General features: G+C 46.3%; 1 protein-coding gene across 1 annotated transcript in view; it reads right to left on the bottom strand.

The window, feature by feature from the left end:
* The window catches only part of kdm6a (lysine (K)-specific demethylase 6A), a 73,818-nt gene that overhangs the window by 23,469 nt on the left and 30,352 nt on the right, over nucleotides 1–19,997 (bottom strand). The window contains 9 exon segments of the mRNA XM_048238432.1: nucleotides 1,562–1,690; nucleotides 4,208–4,342; nucleotides 5,126–5,345; nucleotides 6,817–6,915; nucleotides 8,606–8,732; nucleotides 10,135–10,228; nucleotides 12,251–12,285; nucleotides 13,255–13,309; nucleotides 19,761–19,881. Coding sequence (XP_048094389.1) covers nucleotides 1,562–1,690; nucleotides 4,208–4,342; nucleotides 5,126–5,345; nucleotides 6,817–6,915; nucleotides 8,606–8,732; nucleotides 10,135–10,228; nucleotides 12,251–12,285; nucleotides 13,255–13,309; nucleotides 19,761–19,881 — 1,015 coding nt within the window.

Consider the following 19,997-nt stretch of genomic DNA (forward strand, 5'->3'; position numbering starts at 1 on the left):
TTTAAGACCTTTTCAAGACATCTAAATGGAAAAATTAAGACTATACCACAGCAAAAAGATACATACGACAACTTAAAACGGTTTTATGCAATATTTTTTTTTTCTACTAATTTTAACCCCCACCCCATTTTGGAGCAGTTAGCAAATATATTTTGGCGAAAAACATTTTGTGTGTGAATTACCTTCACAGCTATAAATGCCCAATTTTAGGGTCTGGGCTACTTGCTTTTGAAGTTGGCTGTACATATTTGGTTGTGCTTACTGGCTGAGGCAGACTGTTCTTCACCTGTGTCTGTAGTAGCCTAGGCTACTTGCCAAAGACATGTGCACTGGACTGGATTCCCTTCAATATTTTTTTCAAAGTTAGACTAAGCTATTTAAATATTTTAATAGGCCTACTTTATATAATTTACTATGTACATCTTTTGTCCCATATGCAGCACATCAAATTAAAGTTAATCCACTGCTTTACATTTGGCATACCAGTTGTATCTAAACCAACCAAAGCTGGACTGAAACACTGTAAAACCACTGACTTGTTTTAAATTAATCAAGAGACAGATCCTTCTCGCATGATCTGCTGAAAGCTGCTGGTTTCATCTCAAGCACGCACACATTATGGACGTTTTTTTTTTTTTTTTTTATGTAGCCAGTCCCGACATTCAAAAAATATGCGGTTACATTTCACAACTTTTGCGAAGTAGGCCTACTGGTAAACGCTGGCAAACAAGCTGCTGACAGATATTGCAGGTATTATAACTTAGAGAGATATTTTCTTCCCTAGGCTATGCCAGCAACAACTGCTGGAAAGATGCAAACAGATCAACTTAACATGTACAGTATTTCCTTCTGATTGCGAAAACGTTTGGTTTATTTTTTCTGTCAGTCCGTGGAAGAAGTGAAAGAAGCACTGCGCATAATTTGACCAGCAGTCTTCGCGTCCATAGTTTGTGAAACAATGCTGCCTCTGAGCAAAGATTCTAGATGCCCAGCGCAACTCCAAAAAGGAGGACAAATGAAATCCATATGTCCGGCCTAAATTCGAACGTAAACCTTCTGTACTTCTGTACACCTGGTGTTAAACAATAATTGTGCTTCCAAAACTTCTACTGTGAGAGCAAGAAACCTCCAGAGCCAGTCGAGGTTTAGAACCCTTAATGTAGGACATAGGCCTAGAATGCCAATACATGCTTTCGTCCACAATATATAACTGCAGAACTGTGCACTTAAATGTGTTTGTTTTTTAGCGTTTTTTTCCTACAACAGAGCACTCCAAGCACTTAATAAATTACTGCCTCAGATTCACCAGCTCACACACACAGACAGTGGAGGCTGCCAAACAAGGCGACAACCTGCTCATCGGGAGACATTGGGGGCTCGGTGTCATGCTCAAGGACACTTCGACACATGGTCAGGAGATGCTGGAAACGACCCAGCAACCATCCCATTGCTGGACGACTCCTATACTTCTCCATGTGCTGCTTGCTAGGACAGTCCTCTCGACCCCCCCACCCCCATGTTGCGATAACTGCGGCGGTCTGGGCGCCTTGCAGCTGCGTACCTTGGCTGGGCTCGCCGTCCTCTTCCTCTTGGCGGGGCTGGACAGCTCGTCCGCCGGGCCGGCGGTGGCGTGGAGCGGCAGGGAGTGGGCTGCGTTCTGGCCCTCTTGGTTCTGATGGGGCTTGCAGGCCTGAGGGACGGCAATGACACACACACAAATACAGGCAAACAGCTGGGGAAGTGTGCATGGCTAGAGGCTTGACAAGTCAATTTATATACATATACGAAAAACAAAAACATCCTTACACACACACGCACGCTAACACACACACGCACACTTACACACACATGCACACAAATATACAGGACTCACACCAGGAGGTCTCAAATGGAAAACAATCTCAACACTATTCTTTGACTTTGAATCAATGCTTACATAAAAGCACTGGACAGCAACAACTAGGGAAAAGCTACAGAAGCTAAGAGCCAATAAAGGAAGCTTACAAAATTAGCAAAAAGCACCTACACAAGACTGGACATCAAGCTTTAAAAGCAACCTATACTAGAAAAAAGATATTCTTGATGCCAAGATTTACATGATGTGCATTGGCATGTCAAAATCAACTACTCATGTTATAAACATTAGGATTGATACATTTCCCACTGAGGAATGGATGATAAAACCATTCCAAATAAATATATTAACAATACAATTCCTGGCCTATGATACCATAACCTTTTTCTTGGCATTTAGAATTCTGATTTTAAAACAAAATCACCACAAATTATCATCATCATTATAATTTAAAGGAATTATCCGGAGTAAAATGCACTTTAGATCAATTTACTGGATGATTGGGAGTACACAAATCACATTCGGGATGTGTTTTGAAAGTTTGACATCAAAATCATGTCATCGGATGTTTTTTTTGAGAAAGTTTGATTTTACCGTTTTTAGTCAAAACTTCGTTAAGCGTGGAAGTGAGAAGGGCCTATTATTTAGCGCTTACCAAAACGCTATTTTATACCATCTAAGTCCATACAGTTCCATTGCCCGTCAACATTGTATGGGGAGTCGCTTTGAAATTGCCTTTAAAAAAAAAAAAAAAAAAAAAAAATAGTCCAGTATTTCTTTGAAATTGAAATGATTTTTTTTTTTTTTTTAACCTGGACAAAATTGTGAATTTCGCAACGCTGACTTTTAAAAGAAAAAGATGGCAACATTTCGAAAGGTACTGGCTTGATGAAATTGAAATGAATCTCTATATGGAATGGACTCGGGATACTTCGGGTTTTTTTTTACACACTACCACATAAGTGTAATGTTGTTTTGAACTGTAGAGGAGGTATAAAAAAATAGCGCGGACTTTCCCCTAAATAATATGCCCGTCTCACTTCCACGCTAACGAGTTTTGACTAAAAACGGTAAAATCGAACTTTCTCAAAACACATCCAAATGACATGATTTTGATGTCAACTCAACACATGTACTCCCAATCATCCATAAATTGATCTAAAGTGCATTTTACTCCGGATAATTCCTTTAACGTTCGCACCACTGGTAAGTCAACATGCTTGGATGTCAAACAGCTAAGACATAAAAGGGGGAAAAAAATAAGGTGGTGCCAGAGGAAAATTTATATCCCAGTTTAGACAATCACTAGACCCTAAACGAAAGGTTTAGATAACACACTTCTAGAGGACACTTTTAACTTTCAACTTAAGAACCTCCATCATCGGAAACACATTCATTCACACACTCAACTCTCACCCCAGAAAAAAATAAATAAAAATATATACAAGACATTTCATCAACACGGACATCATAATCATAATCATTAGGATGGCTACAGGTTCAGTGCATGCGATAGGGATGACTTGAGTGAGAACATGTGTTTAACTTATGACTGCCATGTTGTGATGGGGGGGGGATGTGTTGCTACAAGAGCAATCTTCCAGCTACGCACACTAAAAGGCAACACACACGCACACGCACGCGCACACACGCATGCACACGTCAGCGCTCGTATCTGATGCAACACTGACCGTGGTGTGGTGTGGTGGCTGAGGCGGGGACAAAAATAAAATAAAAAAACGACACACACACATTCTCACACACACACACACCAACCTAAACCATCTCCTTGCGACAGAGATGGGTGATTGTGTGTGACTGTACAACTTCAAGGGGGTAAAGGAGTTGAATGTGTTGGGTTTTTTTTTTTTTTTTTAAACAAACAAAAACTTTTTGGTAGGTCGTTTTTAAACAGTCCGATTGGAGAAAGATTATGGCTCAAAAACATTCAGGTCACAGCTAGACAGGTGACCCACTATGTACAAATGCATAAGAGCGCTATGCATTTTTTTGTTGTTGCTTTGGAGAGCCCAGTGATGGATCTATCAGCTTTGCACCATAACCAGACTGTTGTAACAGCAGCGTGTGTGCGCGCGTTACGTCTGTGTATATATGCATGTGCGACTTTTTGTGTGCGAGTACATGGCGTAATAACACGGTCCGAACAAGCCAGCATCTCTGAGCGTTTGTGTGCATGTCAGGGAATCTGGTATGTCTCTCTGTGTGTTATGTTACAGGTATGCCTATGATCATGTGTTATGTGTTGTGTGTGTGTGCGTGTTAGTGGTGGAGGGGTTACTCTACAGGCCGGAGGGGGGTTCGGGGGAGGGGGGCTAGGCTAGCTCTTCTCACCTGCTGTGCTGTGCTCATGGCGCCCTGTCTGGAGGTAAGCTCAGCAGGGATTGGCAGGCTCCACGCCTCCTCAATACTAGGAAGCATTTTACTTTTACTCGGGAGACTACCTTGCTGAAGGTTACACAATTGAGCCTAGGAGAAATCGTGTAGAAAACACATTTGGGAAAAAAAAAAAAGAATGAGTAAAAAAGGCGGGTTCCGAACCACCTTGAGAGAACCTATAGTATCAGATGCTGTGTTATGTACCATAAGGAATGTTATCTTTACAGCAAGAGAGAGTACTGACTTGAAGTTCTGTGCATGAATATTGCCAATGATAAAAAAAAAAAAAAATCATAAGAGAAATAAAAAAATAAATAATTTCAAAACTCAAATGCTTGGAATAAAAAGCTGGAAAGTCAAATGCCATGATGAGTATGCTGTAAAACTGGTGAAGATGCATGGCATCTCAGCCACATGAAATCTCTTTTCCACAGCATCAATAATAACAAAAAAAAAAACACCAGACACATCAAGAACACAATAAACCATTACATAAGGATTCAATTTAAACATATAGACATCTCCAGTGTGTGGATGTAAGGCAAAAATCAGCATAGCCAAACTAAACAAAAAATAAATAAATTATACTTCATAAAAAGGGAAATCATAAAAGGAAAAAAAAAAAACACACCAACAACACAATCAAAACCACCCACAACAATAACAATCATTGCATATAGCAAACAACAACAACAACAACAACAATAACAACAGCAACAGCAACAGCAACAACACACACACACAGATATCTGTGAGTCGAGCGACTGCACAACAGCAAGAGAGATAGAAAGGCCAGCCCTACTGTGAGCCACGTCTCAGGGGTGGGGGGCAGGTGGGGTGGGGGACTGAGCAGAGGAGGTGCTCAGGCTTTACCTGCAGGCATTTAATGCGCGCGGCCAGGGCGTTGATGTTACTGCAGGACTTGCTGCGCGTGGCGTTGATGTAGCACTTGATGGCGTCCTGCGGCTGGTTGCAGGATTCGTAGAGCGTGCCCAGGTCCATCCAGGCTGCCGCGTGGCTGTGGTCCAGCTGCACGGCGCAGATGTATGCCTGCAGAGCGTCCATGGGCTGGTTCTGTTGCTGATACAACACACTGGAGGAGGGGAGAGAGAGAAAGAGAGAGAAAGAGAGAGAAGAAAAGAAAGAAAGAAGAGAGAAAGAAAGAAAGAAAGAAAGAAAGAAAGAAAGAAAAGAAAAGAAAAGAAAAGAAAAGAAAAGAAAGAGAGTGAGTAAGAGAAAGACAAAGATAGAGAGCAACATCAGGAAGAAAAAGATAAAAACGTGGAGGAGAGAGAGGGTAAGAGGAAGACCGATAAAGACCAAGACAGAGAGAGTACACAGAGAAGGAGAGAAAGAAAAGGCAGAGGCAAAGATAAAGAGGTGAAGTGGGAGGAACGGAGGAAGAAGAAAAAAGAAATGAAATTTAAGGTGGGAGCACAAGGAGGAAAGAGAAGGAACAGGGTGAGTAGATGGAAGAAGAGAGAGGGGGACACAGGGAGAGAGAGAGAAAGAGAGAGAAAGAAAGAAAGAAAGAGAGAGAGAAAGAGAGAGAAAGAGAGAGAGAAAGAGAGAGAGAGAAAGAAAGAAAGAAAGAAAAGAGAAAGAAAGAAAGAAAGAGAGGGAGAGGAGAGAGAGAAAGAGAGAGAGAGAGAGAGAGGGAGAGAGAGAGAGAGAGAGAGAGAGAAAGAAAAAGAGAAAGAAAGAGATAGAGAAAGAGGGATGAAAGAAAGAGGAGGGAGGGAGAGGGACTCAGTGGGAGAGGGAGATCAAGGAGACAGACAGAGTGAGTGGCCCAGACTCACACAAGAGGGGATGTCCGAGAGGAAACCCATGGACGTGAAAGGCTGGGAGGCCCTCAGGCTCCTGGTCGGTCAACAATTGAAACCAAGCCCCTCAATCCTACGACCCACAACTTCTTTCCTTCACTCAATTACCTGCTCTAGCCACCCATATGGCCCCACTTCCCAGTCACCTGCAATTAATATTTTAAAAATCTTATCTTTCACTCTCCAGCTTATCAGGGTTGTTTCCCCCTCGCCATAATAAAAAGTTATTGCTCTTTTTATCTCTGGGGCTGCCAACCCCCCATGCCCTTCCCCTCAGCCCAAACCCCCCCTGCCCCGCCTTCCTGGCCTACTGGGACCCCTGCTGCTCCTCCACGTCTACTCCCACAGGACAGCAGAGACCCTCAGCGCCTGCCCTGCCCCCACCTGAGTAGACCCACCTCCACGTCTACTCCCACAGGACAGCAGAGACCCTCAGCGCCTGCCCTGCCCCCACCTGAGTACACCCACCTGAGTACACCCACCTCCACGTCTACTCCCACAGGACAGCAGAGACCCTCAGCGCCTGCCCTGCCCCCACCTGAGTACACCCACCTGAGTAATCACTCCCACCTGGGCATCACCTCACAAAAACCATTACCAATCACTTCACCCCTCACTACACAAACAACGTTGTTGTGTTCAAGTGTTTACATTAAGGTGTTTTCCAGAAAGGAGAACACCCTACATTTCCTGTAAGGCACTGAGCAGTACATTAAAGTCAGGAAGTGAGCGGCTTACCCTATTGAGCACCATGTGTCTGCACTGGCCTCTGATTTGTCAATAGACTGCCGATAGGAGATGAAGGCGTCCTGGACCTTCCCGATACTGGAGTAGCACCTGAGGATGGACAAGACAGTGGAATGGTCATTCAGAGGTCAAAGTTCAAAGAATCTGTAACTGTATTAAATCCCATATACAAGCAACCAAACACTAGCCTAGATATCTAGACGCGCCCCTAGCGGCAGCAAATTACATTTGCTGCCAGGGCTAGTCTAGCAGCTCTCCGTTGGCTTGAGAGCTCCAGAAATCGAAACTTAAATCAGGCATCGAAATCGTGTATAGAGTTGTTTGGTGGGCTTAACATAATGATTGATGGCAGAGTTGCAACTGTTTGGCTTGAATTCCCTGCTACTTGAAAACAAATATCCTATTAAGGGCCCCTATTAGGTGCAGAGGGAATTTGAAAGACAACTGATTATCCGGGCTCCTGGACTGGAGCACTCTGAACGGTGAGTGCCCAGACCCTACATTTTAATGTGGGTCTGGCTCGCCAGGCTAACCAAACACACACCAGAGCCTAAAAATACAAAATACAACAAAGAAGAAATCCCACAAATACTGAAACCAAAGAAAACCAGGTATAAATGAGCGCACACAAAAACATAGCAGCAGTAAGGCATATGCAAATGATACACGCCAGCTCAAATTGGCCTAACGAATCATGCAAAGTCTATTGTTCAGCCTCACCCTTTTGCTCAACACCCCTCAGTCACTGGCTTCAGTGCAGTTGAGGACTGCCGGACTGCCCTATACTCATGGTTATTGCTCTTCTATGACTGCCATCAGCCAATGGCCTCAACTTCAAACACAACAGTGATAAGAGACTCATTGCAGGGCTTTATCTATGCACGGTTCTCCATGCTCTATCTGGCGAAATACCCCAAGCACCAATAGTCATGCCAGCCTGTACACACTGAGAGGGTTGTGTGAGCCAACCGCAGAAGTTTACTTAGCTCTGAGAGAGTTAAAACTGTGATGTGGTTGTTCAGAAACCACCACCCATACCACCCAAGACAGTAACACAGAATGACCAGCGCAAGTATGCAAAAGAGTAGCTTACAGAGCAGAATACTTCACATGTAAAGGCCTTGAAAAACGTTATGTTTTTCATTATTTTATTACATAGAGGCAGCATATTAAAAATGTTAACTTGACAGATTTAAATCCACAACAGAAAAGTTTAGTCCTTTAGCACACTTTATCCAAAATCACTAACAGTTTTTTGAACCCCTGGTGTTGCATGGTCCCTGTTCTACCAGACGAGGAACTACAGCAGCTGTGGAAGAGAAAGTTCCAACGTCTGCCTATTCTGCTCTCCAGGAGACAACAATCCAAAGGGCCATTTCCGGTTCACGTGTCAAGTACTTCCTGCCTCATCCTTCTCCTTTTCCTCTACTTCCTGTTTGAGTACAACAGAACGGAGCCACACACACCGGAGCAAACAATACAGCAGACAAATCCGGCCAAGTCTCCAGCAAACCCACACCATGAACACCAAACGTCTTTTGCAAAACCATGCCGGAACATCCACGTAAATTATAAAGTCTACATGATTTATAAAAGGTGACGGAGACAAACGCTCAAAAAAAAAAAAAAAAAAAAAAAAGCACCACCAAGGAATGGACTCCCAATCAAAATCAGCAATATATTTCAATGTACACATGTTCAACCAATAGAATGAAATACACCATGAACATTAGAATAAACACCTTTTGACATAATCTGCGATATAGAGCGTTGTTCCTACCTGCCCAGGAAGTACCAGGACTGTCCCGAGTTGGGGTCAGCTTCCAGGGACTTCTGCAGACACTGGATGGCATAGCTGTCCTTGTTGGCTTTGTCCCCGAGCTGCTCCACCGTGTGATGCATCCAGCCTGCAGCGGCACCCCATGAAGAAGAAGAGGAGGAGGAGGAAGAGGAGAAAGAGGAAGATGAGGAGGAGGATGAGGTGGAGGGCAGCATGGTCAGTTTCCAGGGTACTGAGCAACTCTGCAGGTAGACTAACTCCTGTCTCCACACAAGTTCCTGCTGAAGCCGATCTTGTCTACAGTTAGGCTAAGACCGGAGCGTTATCTTTTCCTGCTCTCCCGCCCTCACATTACATGCTCTCTCACACAGGAGGGGTAGCTGCCTGACCGGCGAATCAAACCCCGACCTGATGAAAACATAAACAAATAAATAATTGAAGCCGCCAGCAAATGGTGTGCCTGCTTTCAGTCGCTGTGCACAATGGGAGGGAACGAGGGTGTGTGTGTGTGTGTGTGTGTGTGTGTGTGTGTGTGTGTGTGTGTGTTCCGTCTGGGCGTACTCTGTCCAAACACCTCTTTGCCTTGCGCTTCCCTCCCACCCAAGAGTGGTCGTCAAGGGAGGCCAGACAGCTTGTGCACACAAACACACACCATCCTCCCCCTCTCTCCCAAAACGACCCCAACTCGTGTCTCTCACTCACCCTCTCCCTCATATTCACCCCAACCACATCCCCCCCCACACACACACACACACACACACACACTTGCACCCATTTTGCACACACCCTCTCTTAACACCTGTGGCAAGCCTGGCGCCCATTGGAGTGTTGCCATGGCAACTACACTAGCACCAACAAATGCAGGGGGAGGGAAAAAATGGTGGTTTATGACAGGGGTGTGTGTGTGTGTGTGTGTGTGTGTGTGTCTGTTTGGAGGGCTTAACATTTTACAGCAAAGCTGTAGGAAGTGTCTGGGTGTGTGTGTGTGTGTGTGTGTGTGTGAGATAACCTGGCGAGCCAGTCTAACGACAAGTTGCATCAGACAGTCATTTGAGACTGGAGTGTGAGGTGTCTGGAGAATTAGTCCACAATGTGGAATATGGGGATTCCAAGCAGGGAAGGACTAATTTGGGAATACTTGGTTGTTTGTCTTTGCTCTATGTACCGACATGGGATGATGCAATCCAAAGGGAGTTTACCAGCACACCTCCCAATCAAAAACCATAATAAGCAACTATAAATATATAAACTATAAATACCAAAAATATTCCATTCATATCAGATATGTCATCATCAAGCCATAATCATTAACAAAAATCAGGCTTACATGGTACATTTAAACAAAACCCATCAAGATTCGCCCTTCTCCCCATTTAACAAAAAAAGCTGATAGCCAGAATATTTCTTTACCCAACATGAGAACATACCCCAAGTTCCACACCATCCGCGCTTATAGGCAGCCACTGAGTAATCAAACAACTAGAGTGCAAATTCAGCCACTCGTAGTAAAGACGTCCAGATACACTTACCCAGTTGTTGGAGGGTGGTCGCCTTCACCTGTGCCGGAAGATTCTCCGTTTGTAAGAGAGTCTCGTACGCTTCTTTTGCAGCACGGTATTTCTTCTGCAGAGAGGAGCGGAGGGAGGGCAGAGAAGGAGAGAAGAGGAGGGTGAGAAACCAGAGGAGTTGACCATTTTTATGACCGTCCAGTCTGGACACAAAAGGGGCCCCTGAGACTGACCAGCACAAGGAGGGGGTGGGGGGCTTTCAAAGTGTGACCGTGGAGGAAGGGGGCAATGATGTTAACTAGCAGAGAAGAGAGGAGGGGGTCATCAGACACTATGGGAGGGTCAGTCTGGGAGATAACAGTGCAGACAAGACTCAACAAGTCGGACCGCTTTAGTGTCTGTGTTCGTCTCCGTGTGTGTGTGTGCGTGCGTGGGTGCGCGTGTGGGTGCGCGTGTGGGTGCGCGTGTGGGTGGGCGTGTGTGTGGGCGTGGGTGCGCGCGTGGGTGGTTGGGCTGGTTGCCCTACGGCGTTGTATCAGAGAAACCTGAGAAGACCACTTAGAATAAGTGTTTGTTTTTCTTGCTGACCTTGAGACAGGCAGAGTCTAAGCCAAAGCACTTATCAGGATCTTGGCTATAGCAGAGTCAAACACACACAGTTGTCTTTCCACAACCTGTCTAGGTTTACTAAAAGCAGCATGTCAAACATTTCGGTCCGAATGTTCTGTCTCTCCAAACACACACAAACACACACACAGCCAACTTCACCTCACTCTGATGCAACTTACAGACTCATTTTAGAAACTTGGGCAGGTTACAAATCCTTTTTGTCTGTGGCAACTAAGCTAGATTCCAAACGACTATTCAACCAAATAGTGAAAGCCAAATAGATGAGGTCAAAAATAGCAAACATGAAACATAAACAGAAACCCAGTGACCTGGATGCATCAAAAACGGTTTTCTGTAATCTCGGTCACGGTAAGAGTACACACACCATTAAACCGCTGCGCCTTACAATCAGTCTATAAATCAATCATGTTTAAGTCACTGGTAAGAGTAGAGCAGAGCTTTTGGAAAGATATGCTTGATATCTCCCATCAGATACCAAAGGAGCACCTGGGAAATGTAGTCACAGTTCACTGGTGGAGAGGTTCCATAATCACATGCCTTTAGACCAGAAACCACCAGTCTGGTGGTTGCCATGGTACAACAGGACTGCCCAGTGCCCTGGGACTGAGCATTTGATTGGCCAGTGAATGATTAATGACTAGGAAGTGGGAAGGGTCTGGCCTGGAGCTCCATACACTGCACATGGCATCTTTTCCATTTTACACTGCACTGCAAACTAAACTTGATGTGGCATTTCTTATGAAGCTCTTGGGGGGAATAACATAAAAAAACAGTACAGAATCTCAACTCAGAATTTCCAACCTGTGGCTTAAATTCAGATTTTTTTTTGATTATTTTCAAATCTCTCAACCCATGATTGTGACCGATACAGTCACTATATCCGCTGTAGTTTGCACGGAGATGTTTATACAATGTGGAAAAATACATTTTCAAAAATATGTGTAAACAGGGCCTTAGAACAACACAGGCAATACAGAACCCTGACACATTCCACAGATATCTACAAGTGAAGCTGACAAAGTGGCTCATCTTCATCAACATATGAGGGACTGTAGTATAGGGCCCAAAAATTAAATCCATGGTAAAACTGGACACTCAGGGGAGATGAAGAAAGGGCTGTGTGTGTGTGTGTGTGTGTGTGTGTGTGTGTGTGTTGAGGAAGTAGAGGTGATCTTGCATGCCCTGATGCTGGAGGGCAGTCTCTAGGGTAACTGCTTTCCACAAGGACCCCTCTCCTCTCTGTCCCGTGTTAATTATTTACCACTTCCCCTCCGTGCCAGCAGCCAGATGTGACAAATGACTGCAGTCTCAACGCCTCAGGACACCCACACACACTTTAAGCTACTCAGCACCCCATCTCATCAATACCCTTAATCCTTCTGTACCACCTAGATATTACAGACCACACCAACATTCTTACCAGCTTTAAGACAATAAGCCAGTTGTAAAAGACAAAAATGGACACATCTGTTTAAGCTAGTGTGTAGTGTACACTGATTGCCCTTACCTGAATTTCATATAAGTGAGCGATGTGGAACTGGACTGTAAGATAGAGAGGAGAGAAAGAAAAACACTGTTAGCAAAACTATTCTGAGAAAATGAAAGGCTAGCAAAAGCCCTTTAGAGAACAGGAACACACTTATCAAGGAAAGGAACACGGCCAGAGTAGATTAAGAAATGGAGCCTGCACAGGCGAGAGGGCTGTGGTGGTGTGGAGAGGGCTTTTTCTATTAGTGCACCTCAGCAGCTCGCTATGAAAAGCACATAACGGTGTACATGCTGATTGATGGAGAAATAAAGCAAGGTAGACAGGGTTAGAGGGAAGGGGGGAGGGAGAGGGAGATAAAAAAAAAAAAAAAAAGTGAGGGAGAGAGAGTGAACATGAGAGAGAGATATGGAAGGAGTGCAGGATGGACTGTAAGGGAGGGAGAGATGGAAGGAGGAGAAGAGTGAGAGAAATAAAGACAGAGAGAGCAGAGAAGGTGATATGGAGATACTGTACATGTTGGGGGGGTGGGGGGTCGGCTTTGTGAGATCTCTGCCTGCCTGCGCCAACCTGCGCTGCCATTACTGAGGAGTGTCCTATTACCGCCTGGGCGCATGGAGCGCCGCTCCAGCCAGCCCCGTATGGCTGTTACCATAGCAACAGGCTGTCTCAGGCAGCAGGGAAATGGCAGGGAACAGCCACTTCAGATGGAGGGAGGGAGGAAAGGAGGAGAGGATAAAGGAGGAGAGGATAAAGGAGAAGATGAAGTTTGGGGTAGTTAAAAGGGGGGGGAGGGGTGTTCATGTTTAGGAAAAGAACATTGAAATGTCTAGCCTTTGCCATTGAAATGTCTAGTCCAATGCCTTTGGTTTGCAGTGGTTGTATCAGGCAGACATGCTATGTGGGGACAAGACTTCTGAGAAAACTGAGGGCTGTTAAATAATGCAGGCAGGTGGCTGCCTTCTGCAGCGAGCGTGTGTGCGTTTAGAGAAAGAGAAAGATGGGGCCTGTTTGCTGGTACTTACTTTCAGCTTTGGACAAAGTGCAGGGGTTGGAGTCAATCAAAGCCAGCTGAAAATGCTGTGAAGAGACAGGGGGAAGGAGATCATTAGACGAAAGAGACACACATTGGTACGCCACAAAAACAACATTCAACAAAAAAGGCTCTCGAGGGCACAATGACACTCAAGTGATGACTTGAAAAGCTGAGAGTGTTGAGAGCACCAATAAGCTAAATCACACAACCTTTTCACATTAGCAAACCCATTTCAGCTCTGTAGTGAATCCCAGATTACGTTACAATTGAGCGGAGTGTGCTACACATACAAACATCAGAACCATGGTTGCTAGGTGACTGCGGACCATTTCATGACCTTTAGGATGGGCAGCAGATCACAGGCATTAAGACTCACGAGAGTGGTTCCCACATCAGACAGATAGTGGGAGAAGCAGGTACATTACCTGTGATCGAGTGTGTGTAAGGACAAGAGCTCTATCTCAATGAATTGTGAAATGCATACATATTTAAATACTGGACACTGGAAAATCAGGTGAACAGGTGATCCAGTGTTCCAAGCAGAAGACACAAATGGCTCACAGCCATGGAAAAGGGCTGACACACACACACACACACACACAAGCTGCTGCTCAAATCACCGACATTACATGACCTTCTTTGCATTCAGAAAGAAAGTGACACCAGGAGGGGGGAGGGGGCAGGTGTGGGATGTCTCCCGGGTAACTGATGAGAAGTCCAGGGACTGGAGAGGGGGTTAAGTGCAGAGAGGGGGGATTAGAGAAACAGTGAGATGAGAAAAAAAGAAAGAGGGAGAAGGAGAAGCTGAGAATCAGAGAGCAAAAGAAAAGGAGAGACATGAAAGGAGGATGAATATACGCCGAGGAGCAGAAAAGGGCAATAACGTGTGTGTGTGTGTGTGTGTGTGTGTGTGTGTGTGTGCGTGCGTGCGTGGATATATCTGTGAGTGAAAGGGCTCCCTCACTTTCGTTCCCTCCCTTCATGATCTTTTCCTCTGGGTGCGTGCGTGAGAGTGTGAGTACATCTGTGTGTGTGTGTGTGTGTGTGTGTGTGTGTGTTCCATTCATCTCATACATTCATCAGCACGTCTAATCCCCACACTCCTCCTCTTCCTTCCTCCTCCATTCATCTCTACATAGTCCCTCTGTCCTTCAGTCCCGACAAGGACAAGACACTTCCCTCTCGCGCTCTTTCTCTCACACACACATATGCATCCCATAATACAACTGTGTCAGCTGTTTTCCAGGCCTACAAGAACAGAGCTCTTCCACTGCCCCACTCCTTACCCATATATGGGCGTTACCTTTACCTGACCTGCAGCCAGGTGAAGGTGGGCAGCTAAACCACCAGCATCCCCATCACCATGGCTACCATAGCCATCTCTCCTACCCTGATCTTGATAACCAATCATACATCACCATTCTCCTTTACCAATTCTACACGGACCATAAGCATCATCATCTTCCTCATCACATTCAGTCTTCATACCAATTAGCACCACGGCCCAACTTCAACCAGCTGTTAATTAGCGTTATTATCTCGACCTCCTGGCCCATCAGCGCTCATCGCCTTCATCTCTCGTCCACAGCGGCACGCTCTTCCAGCTGCACAGGTGCGTTGGCAACAGCAGGCTCAGAGTGAGCGTAGCGAGGGGGGGAGCGCTGGCAGAGCACGCTGCCATTAAGTATTCAAAAGCTGACTCGCTCTGCCATCAGGATGCTGCTCAGATCAATAAAGACGGCTGGCGCTCAGAGAGCACGCAGAGAAACACGAAGGGATAGAAACACACACACCTGATACTGAAGTGGTGTCTTTTCAGATGGCCTAGGAATGGTGGAGAGCGGTGAGGACAGACAGATCAAAAACCCCAGCCACTGTCTCATACTACAGAGCTGCCATCGAGCTCAACACAAACCAAACGCGTGACCCCCCACACACACACTCAAGCCCCCTCAACACACCGTGACACACATACACAGTCACACAAACACAGTGCAGAAAAACAAACGTAAAGCCCCCTTGCCAGCTCCACCACACACACACACGCATGCGAGCCAAAAATAGCCGTGACAACCAGCAGAGTGCCGGCGGCAGCCAGAGGACCACGTACGTTACCCAGCCGTTGGTAGGGATCTGGGGCTCTCCTCTCCTTGTTTCTCTCCTCCTCCTTCTTTCTCTGCCACCCTGTCTCTCCTCTGCCTGTTCTCCTGCACCAGTCGCTGTCCTCTTTTCTGCCTCCTCCTCTCCTCCTCCTCCTCCTCTTCTCTTCCCTCCACTCCTCTCTTACTCTCCCTCTCTCCTCTCCTCTGCCTGGGCGCTTCACTGGCTGCCTGATACTGCAGCAGGATCACCGGGCTTCTCTCTCTCCCTCTCTCTTTCCCTCCCTCCCTCCCTCCCTCCCTCCCTCACACTCTTCTCTCTCTCCCTCTAATACTGATTACTATTCAGCAGAGCACTGCAACCGAGAGATCACACTCTCAGAGAGAGAGAGAGATGGGGAGAGAGCGGGCGGACACACACACACACACACACAATACCTCTAGGCAGACAGATTTCCCCCTCCCTCCCTCTGCTTCACCCACTTCATAATCTTGGAGCTGTAGACTAGTGCATCTCCCAGCTCTCCCCTGTCTCCCCCCTCAGCATGCCTCCCTCCCTCCCTCTCTCTTTCCCTCTCCCTCCCTCCCTCCTCTCTCCCTCTCCCTCCCTCCCTCCCTCTGCAGGAAATCAGCACGAGACGGAGAGAAAAAATAGAGTGTGAGAAGAGCGAGCGGAGCACTCAAGTACAGCACTGAATCCCCAATGAAAAAAAAAAAAACACAGCAGCAGCAGCAACAGAGGCAGAAGCTGCACACCACAGAGCCCTGTGATCATCCAGACAGATGATAGAACACAAATGTGAGACAGACAGACACACACAGAGGGACACAGACAGACAGACAGAGACACAGACAGACAGACATAGACAGATAGACAGACAGAATGAACAGGAGAGATAGACAGGGAGTTCAGCAGTGAGATGGGGGAAGAGCAATGACATGGGAGGAGTGAGAGAGAGAGATGAAAGGAGGAGAAAAAAAAAAGGGAGATTGGAGCGTATGGAGGAGTGAGGGTGCAGCGCAGTGTTCCCATGGGGCCCCGTCCCCAACTGAGCAACAGTAGCTCCGCCGAGCAGATGCACGGATTCTTCAGCTCACCTCTCCTCTTGTACGTGACACTAAACAAATCATAAACACCTCGTCACACTGCTTTGAATATACAAATGCTCAAAGCATAGCCAGCCCCACACACACGCACATCGTTGTCAATGAAGATCCTTCATGGCTTCAAAGAGCACCCCCACACACACACACCCCTTCAAGCCATGAATGATATAACTGAAGACACCTTACAACTGTCTGCATGCAGGGCATCAAAAAGCCTGACAAACTACCTGGCAGACACTTCTGGGAGAGGAGTGTGTAATAGAGACAAAGTGATTAGGGAAGGAGGTGTGTGTGTGTGTGTGTGTGTGTGTGTGTGTGTGGGGGGGTGTATAAAGGAGAGGGAGAGAGATAGGAGTGTTGGATAGGGTGCTCTCATATCACTGCTAGGAGAGCCGTGGGTGCAGCCCACTGGGCGATGGCCGCTCTGAGCGCGCAGCCTTTGTTCCACTAACTGGGACACACACAGGCGCAGTGTTATCGCAGCGCTGGCACGCAGCCAACGCTCCTTTTACTGGGTTCAGACGGAGCACGGAGGACATGCTGCACGTGCAGCTATGGCAACATCTTGGCCTCCACTCACCCAGCTCTGCACGCACGCACGCACGCACGCACGCGCGTCATTTAAGCCTCCACCCAGTACCCCCCACCCTACCCTTCTCATCTACCCCACCCTTCTCATCTACCCCAACCTTTTTTTTCTCCACCATTAGCACTCTTCTTCAGAGCCAGTCCTCTCATATAGCCCCTTTGAGGGGTAAATTCTAGTGAGGTGGGTTCAATGTGAGGTTGTCAGAAGCAGTTGCGTAGTCCTGCCTGTTATGCACGTGTGCACACGCGCACCCTCCCCCTCTGCCCCCGTCTCTCTGATGGACAGAGGACAACAAAAGCTATTAAGAGAGAAGCCCTGCGTTTATAGAGCTCTGCAGCCCGGCACTCTTCAGAACATGCACAGCTGGACGACACACACACACACACACCCCCCTCCCTCCTAATCCCCGTTACATAATTTTCTGAAGGAGGAAGCCCCGACGCAAAGCATATGAGCCTAATCAGCGATTTGTTAATGAGTGGCATGGGCATCTGACCACACACACACACTTAAAGAGAACACAACTCCATATGCTGCGACACACACACACACACGGGAGGAGATGGGCATCTTATGGCTCAGGCTCCACGGTGCCCCGTGATGTATGTGTGATCGTACGTTCACACAAACAGTGGTGGGGGCGTGAAAGTGGCCGGCAGTCACTTCTGCGAAAGCAGAGTGTGTGTTTTGAGCAGTGTGGCCGCGACAATAAAGTGACAAATGATAATGATGATGAGCAAGGACACAGATCCAACCAATTCAAATTTAGATGTGCCACAGTTCAGAGAACAAAACATTAATTTTAGTTCCCACCAAACATTGGTACCGTTTAGTGTCTGCAATAACAAATATATTTTTGGAGAGACAGTCTGGATTTGTTTAGCACTTGTTCTCAGAGTGTGTAACATGGTGGAGAAATTACAAAAAACAAAAATTATCAACAAAAAAACATCCCTAAACTGACCAATGTGTCTGAAACTGTTGTGCTTTTATAAGCTACATTTTGGTGGTGAGGCAGTTAGACTGATTCAATGTTGTCAACAATCTCAATTCAATATTTAAGCAACCGCAATTTTATTTTATTACTTCTACAAAATAATATACCACGTATGAACACACGTATGAAAACCTACTAGCCTCAAAGGCATTGGTAGTTTCGGTGAATTGTGGCCAGCCTGGTCGCCTGTGGTGTGAGCGTACGGTAAGGACACTGGAGTCTCATTCACAAGTCTGATTCAGTGAGGGAGAGCAGAAGGGTGGGGCACTGGTAGGATACCCAGGAGGGGGAAGAGAAAGAGAAAGAAAGAAAGAAAGAAAGAAAGAAAGAAAGAAAGAAAGAGAGAGAGAGAGAGAGAGAGATGACCACTCTTCTCTTCAAGCGACTGGGCCAGATGGCAACTCAGCACGGCCTCAAACACACACACATACATACACACGCTCAAAATCAGAGCATGAGCAAGGAAACCAGCGAGACAGAAACAAACAGACACATGCGCACACCCACAATCCTCTCCAAAGTCTAATCTTCTAACTTCACTGCCAAGCCCACTGTCGTTTGCTAGTGCAGTAGACATAACTCAGGCCAAAACCAGAGTGCGATCTCCGTTAGAGGTCATACACCTTTGTCTAACTGGACCGCTAAGGAGTTTTAACCAAAATTGCTCAAAATCACCAGCATTTGGATAAGTGGCCTGTGACAAGTCATCACTATTGTGCAAGATGACCGTCAGACAGATCTGTGACAAATTGACTCATAGTCAAACTAAACTGCGACTCCTGGTCAAACTGACCACTGAAAGAGTTGAGGCTAAAACAATTATGAGAACTGTTTGAAAATAAGTCAATAAACCAATCAATGGCTGCAGGTCAACACCAAAATCATACGCTACCAAGACTACCTTCCACCTGCAGTTCTGTGATTTTCCTTTTAACAGTAACTGATGGGGCAGAAACAGGAGGGTGCTGAGAGAGAGCACAAGGCTCACAAAAGCAGCCTGACAATAAATAATTAGCAGAACAGCAGAAACCTGCAGCAATGTAATTCAGCAGCTATCAAGCCACTGGGGAGAATGAGGAGGAGGCGGCGGCAATAAATGCCGGGACCGTGCTCACAGAAGACTGCTGGGGCTGAGACACGTGTGAGTGTGAGTATTGACAGGAGGACAGGAATGACTTGACTGGTATCAAAGCCCTCAAAAGTTCAATAGAGAATGGCACAGACGGATACGACAGAAGAGTGATGCTTAGCATTTAGGACTATTGACTGGGGTGGGGGAAAATATATAGATTCAAAAGTATTGATTTCATTCTGCCAAGTTGGAGCAGCCTTGAATGGCAAAGTAGTTTTCAGAGGCATTAAATAAATATTCCTTAGTCTTGAGACATAGCAGTCAAACACCCTTTCAGACAATGGTTAAGTTCATGAATCAATTCAGTGTGACAGGGGTGTGTGTGTGTGTGTGTACACGGTCAGTATCTGGTGGGTGTGAGGTGAATGTGTGTGTTCTGAGAGAGGTGAATGTGTGCATGCCCTGAGTAAGGAGAGGAGGTGTGTGTGTGTGTGTGTGTGTGTGTGTGGAGTGTGAGTGTGAGTGAGAGAGAGAGAGAGAGAGAGAGAGAGAGAGAGAGAGAGAGAGAGAGAGAGAGAGAGAGAGAGAGAGAGAGAGAGAGAGAGAGAGAGAGAGAGAGAGAGAAAAATACCTTCAGGCTTGACTCGTAGTCGGTGTTGACCTTAAACATCAGGCCGAGCCGCAGGTGGATCTCCTTGGCTCTTGAGAAGCCCGGGTCAATGTAGAGCACCTCCTGGAAGGCCTTTATCGCCCTGAGATGGACACAAAGGGAAGAGATGGGAGAAGGTGAGCTCTCATCTTGTATATCTTAGCTCCTGTTTGAGAGCACAGTCCCTGTGCCAGTGTAGAGAGGGATAAACCTAGAGAC

The sequence above is a fragment of the Alosa alosa genome, chromosome 3 (genome assembly GCF_017589495.1).
Source record: "Alosa alosa isolate M-15738 ecotype Scorff River chromosome 3, AALO_Geno_1.1, whole genome shotgun sequence".
Taxonomy (NCBI): domain Eukaryota; kingdom Metazoa; phylum Chordata; class Actinopteri; order Clupeiformes; family Clupeidae; genus Alosa; species Alosa alosa.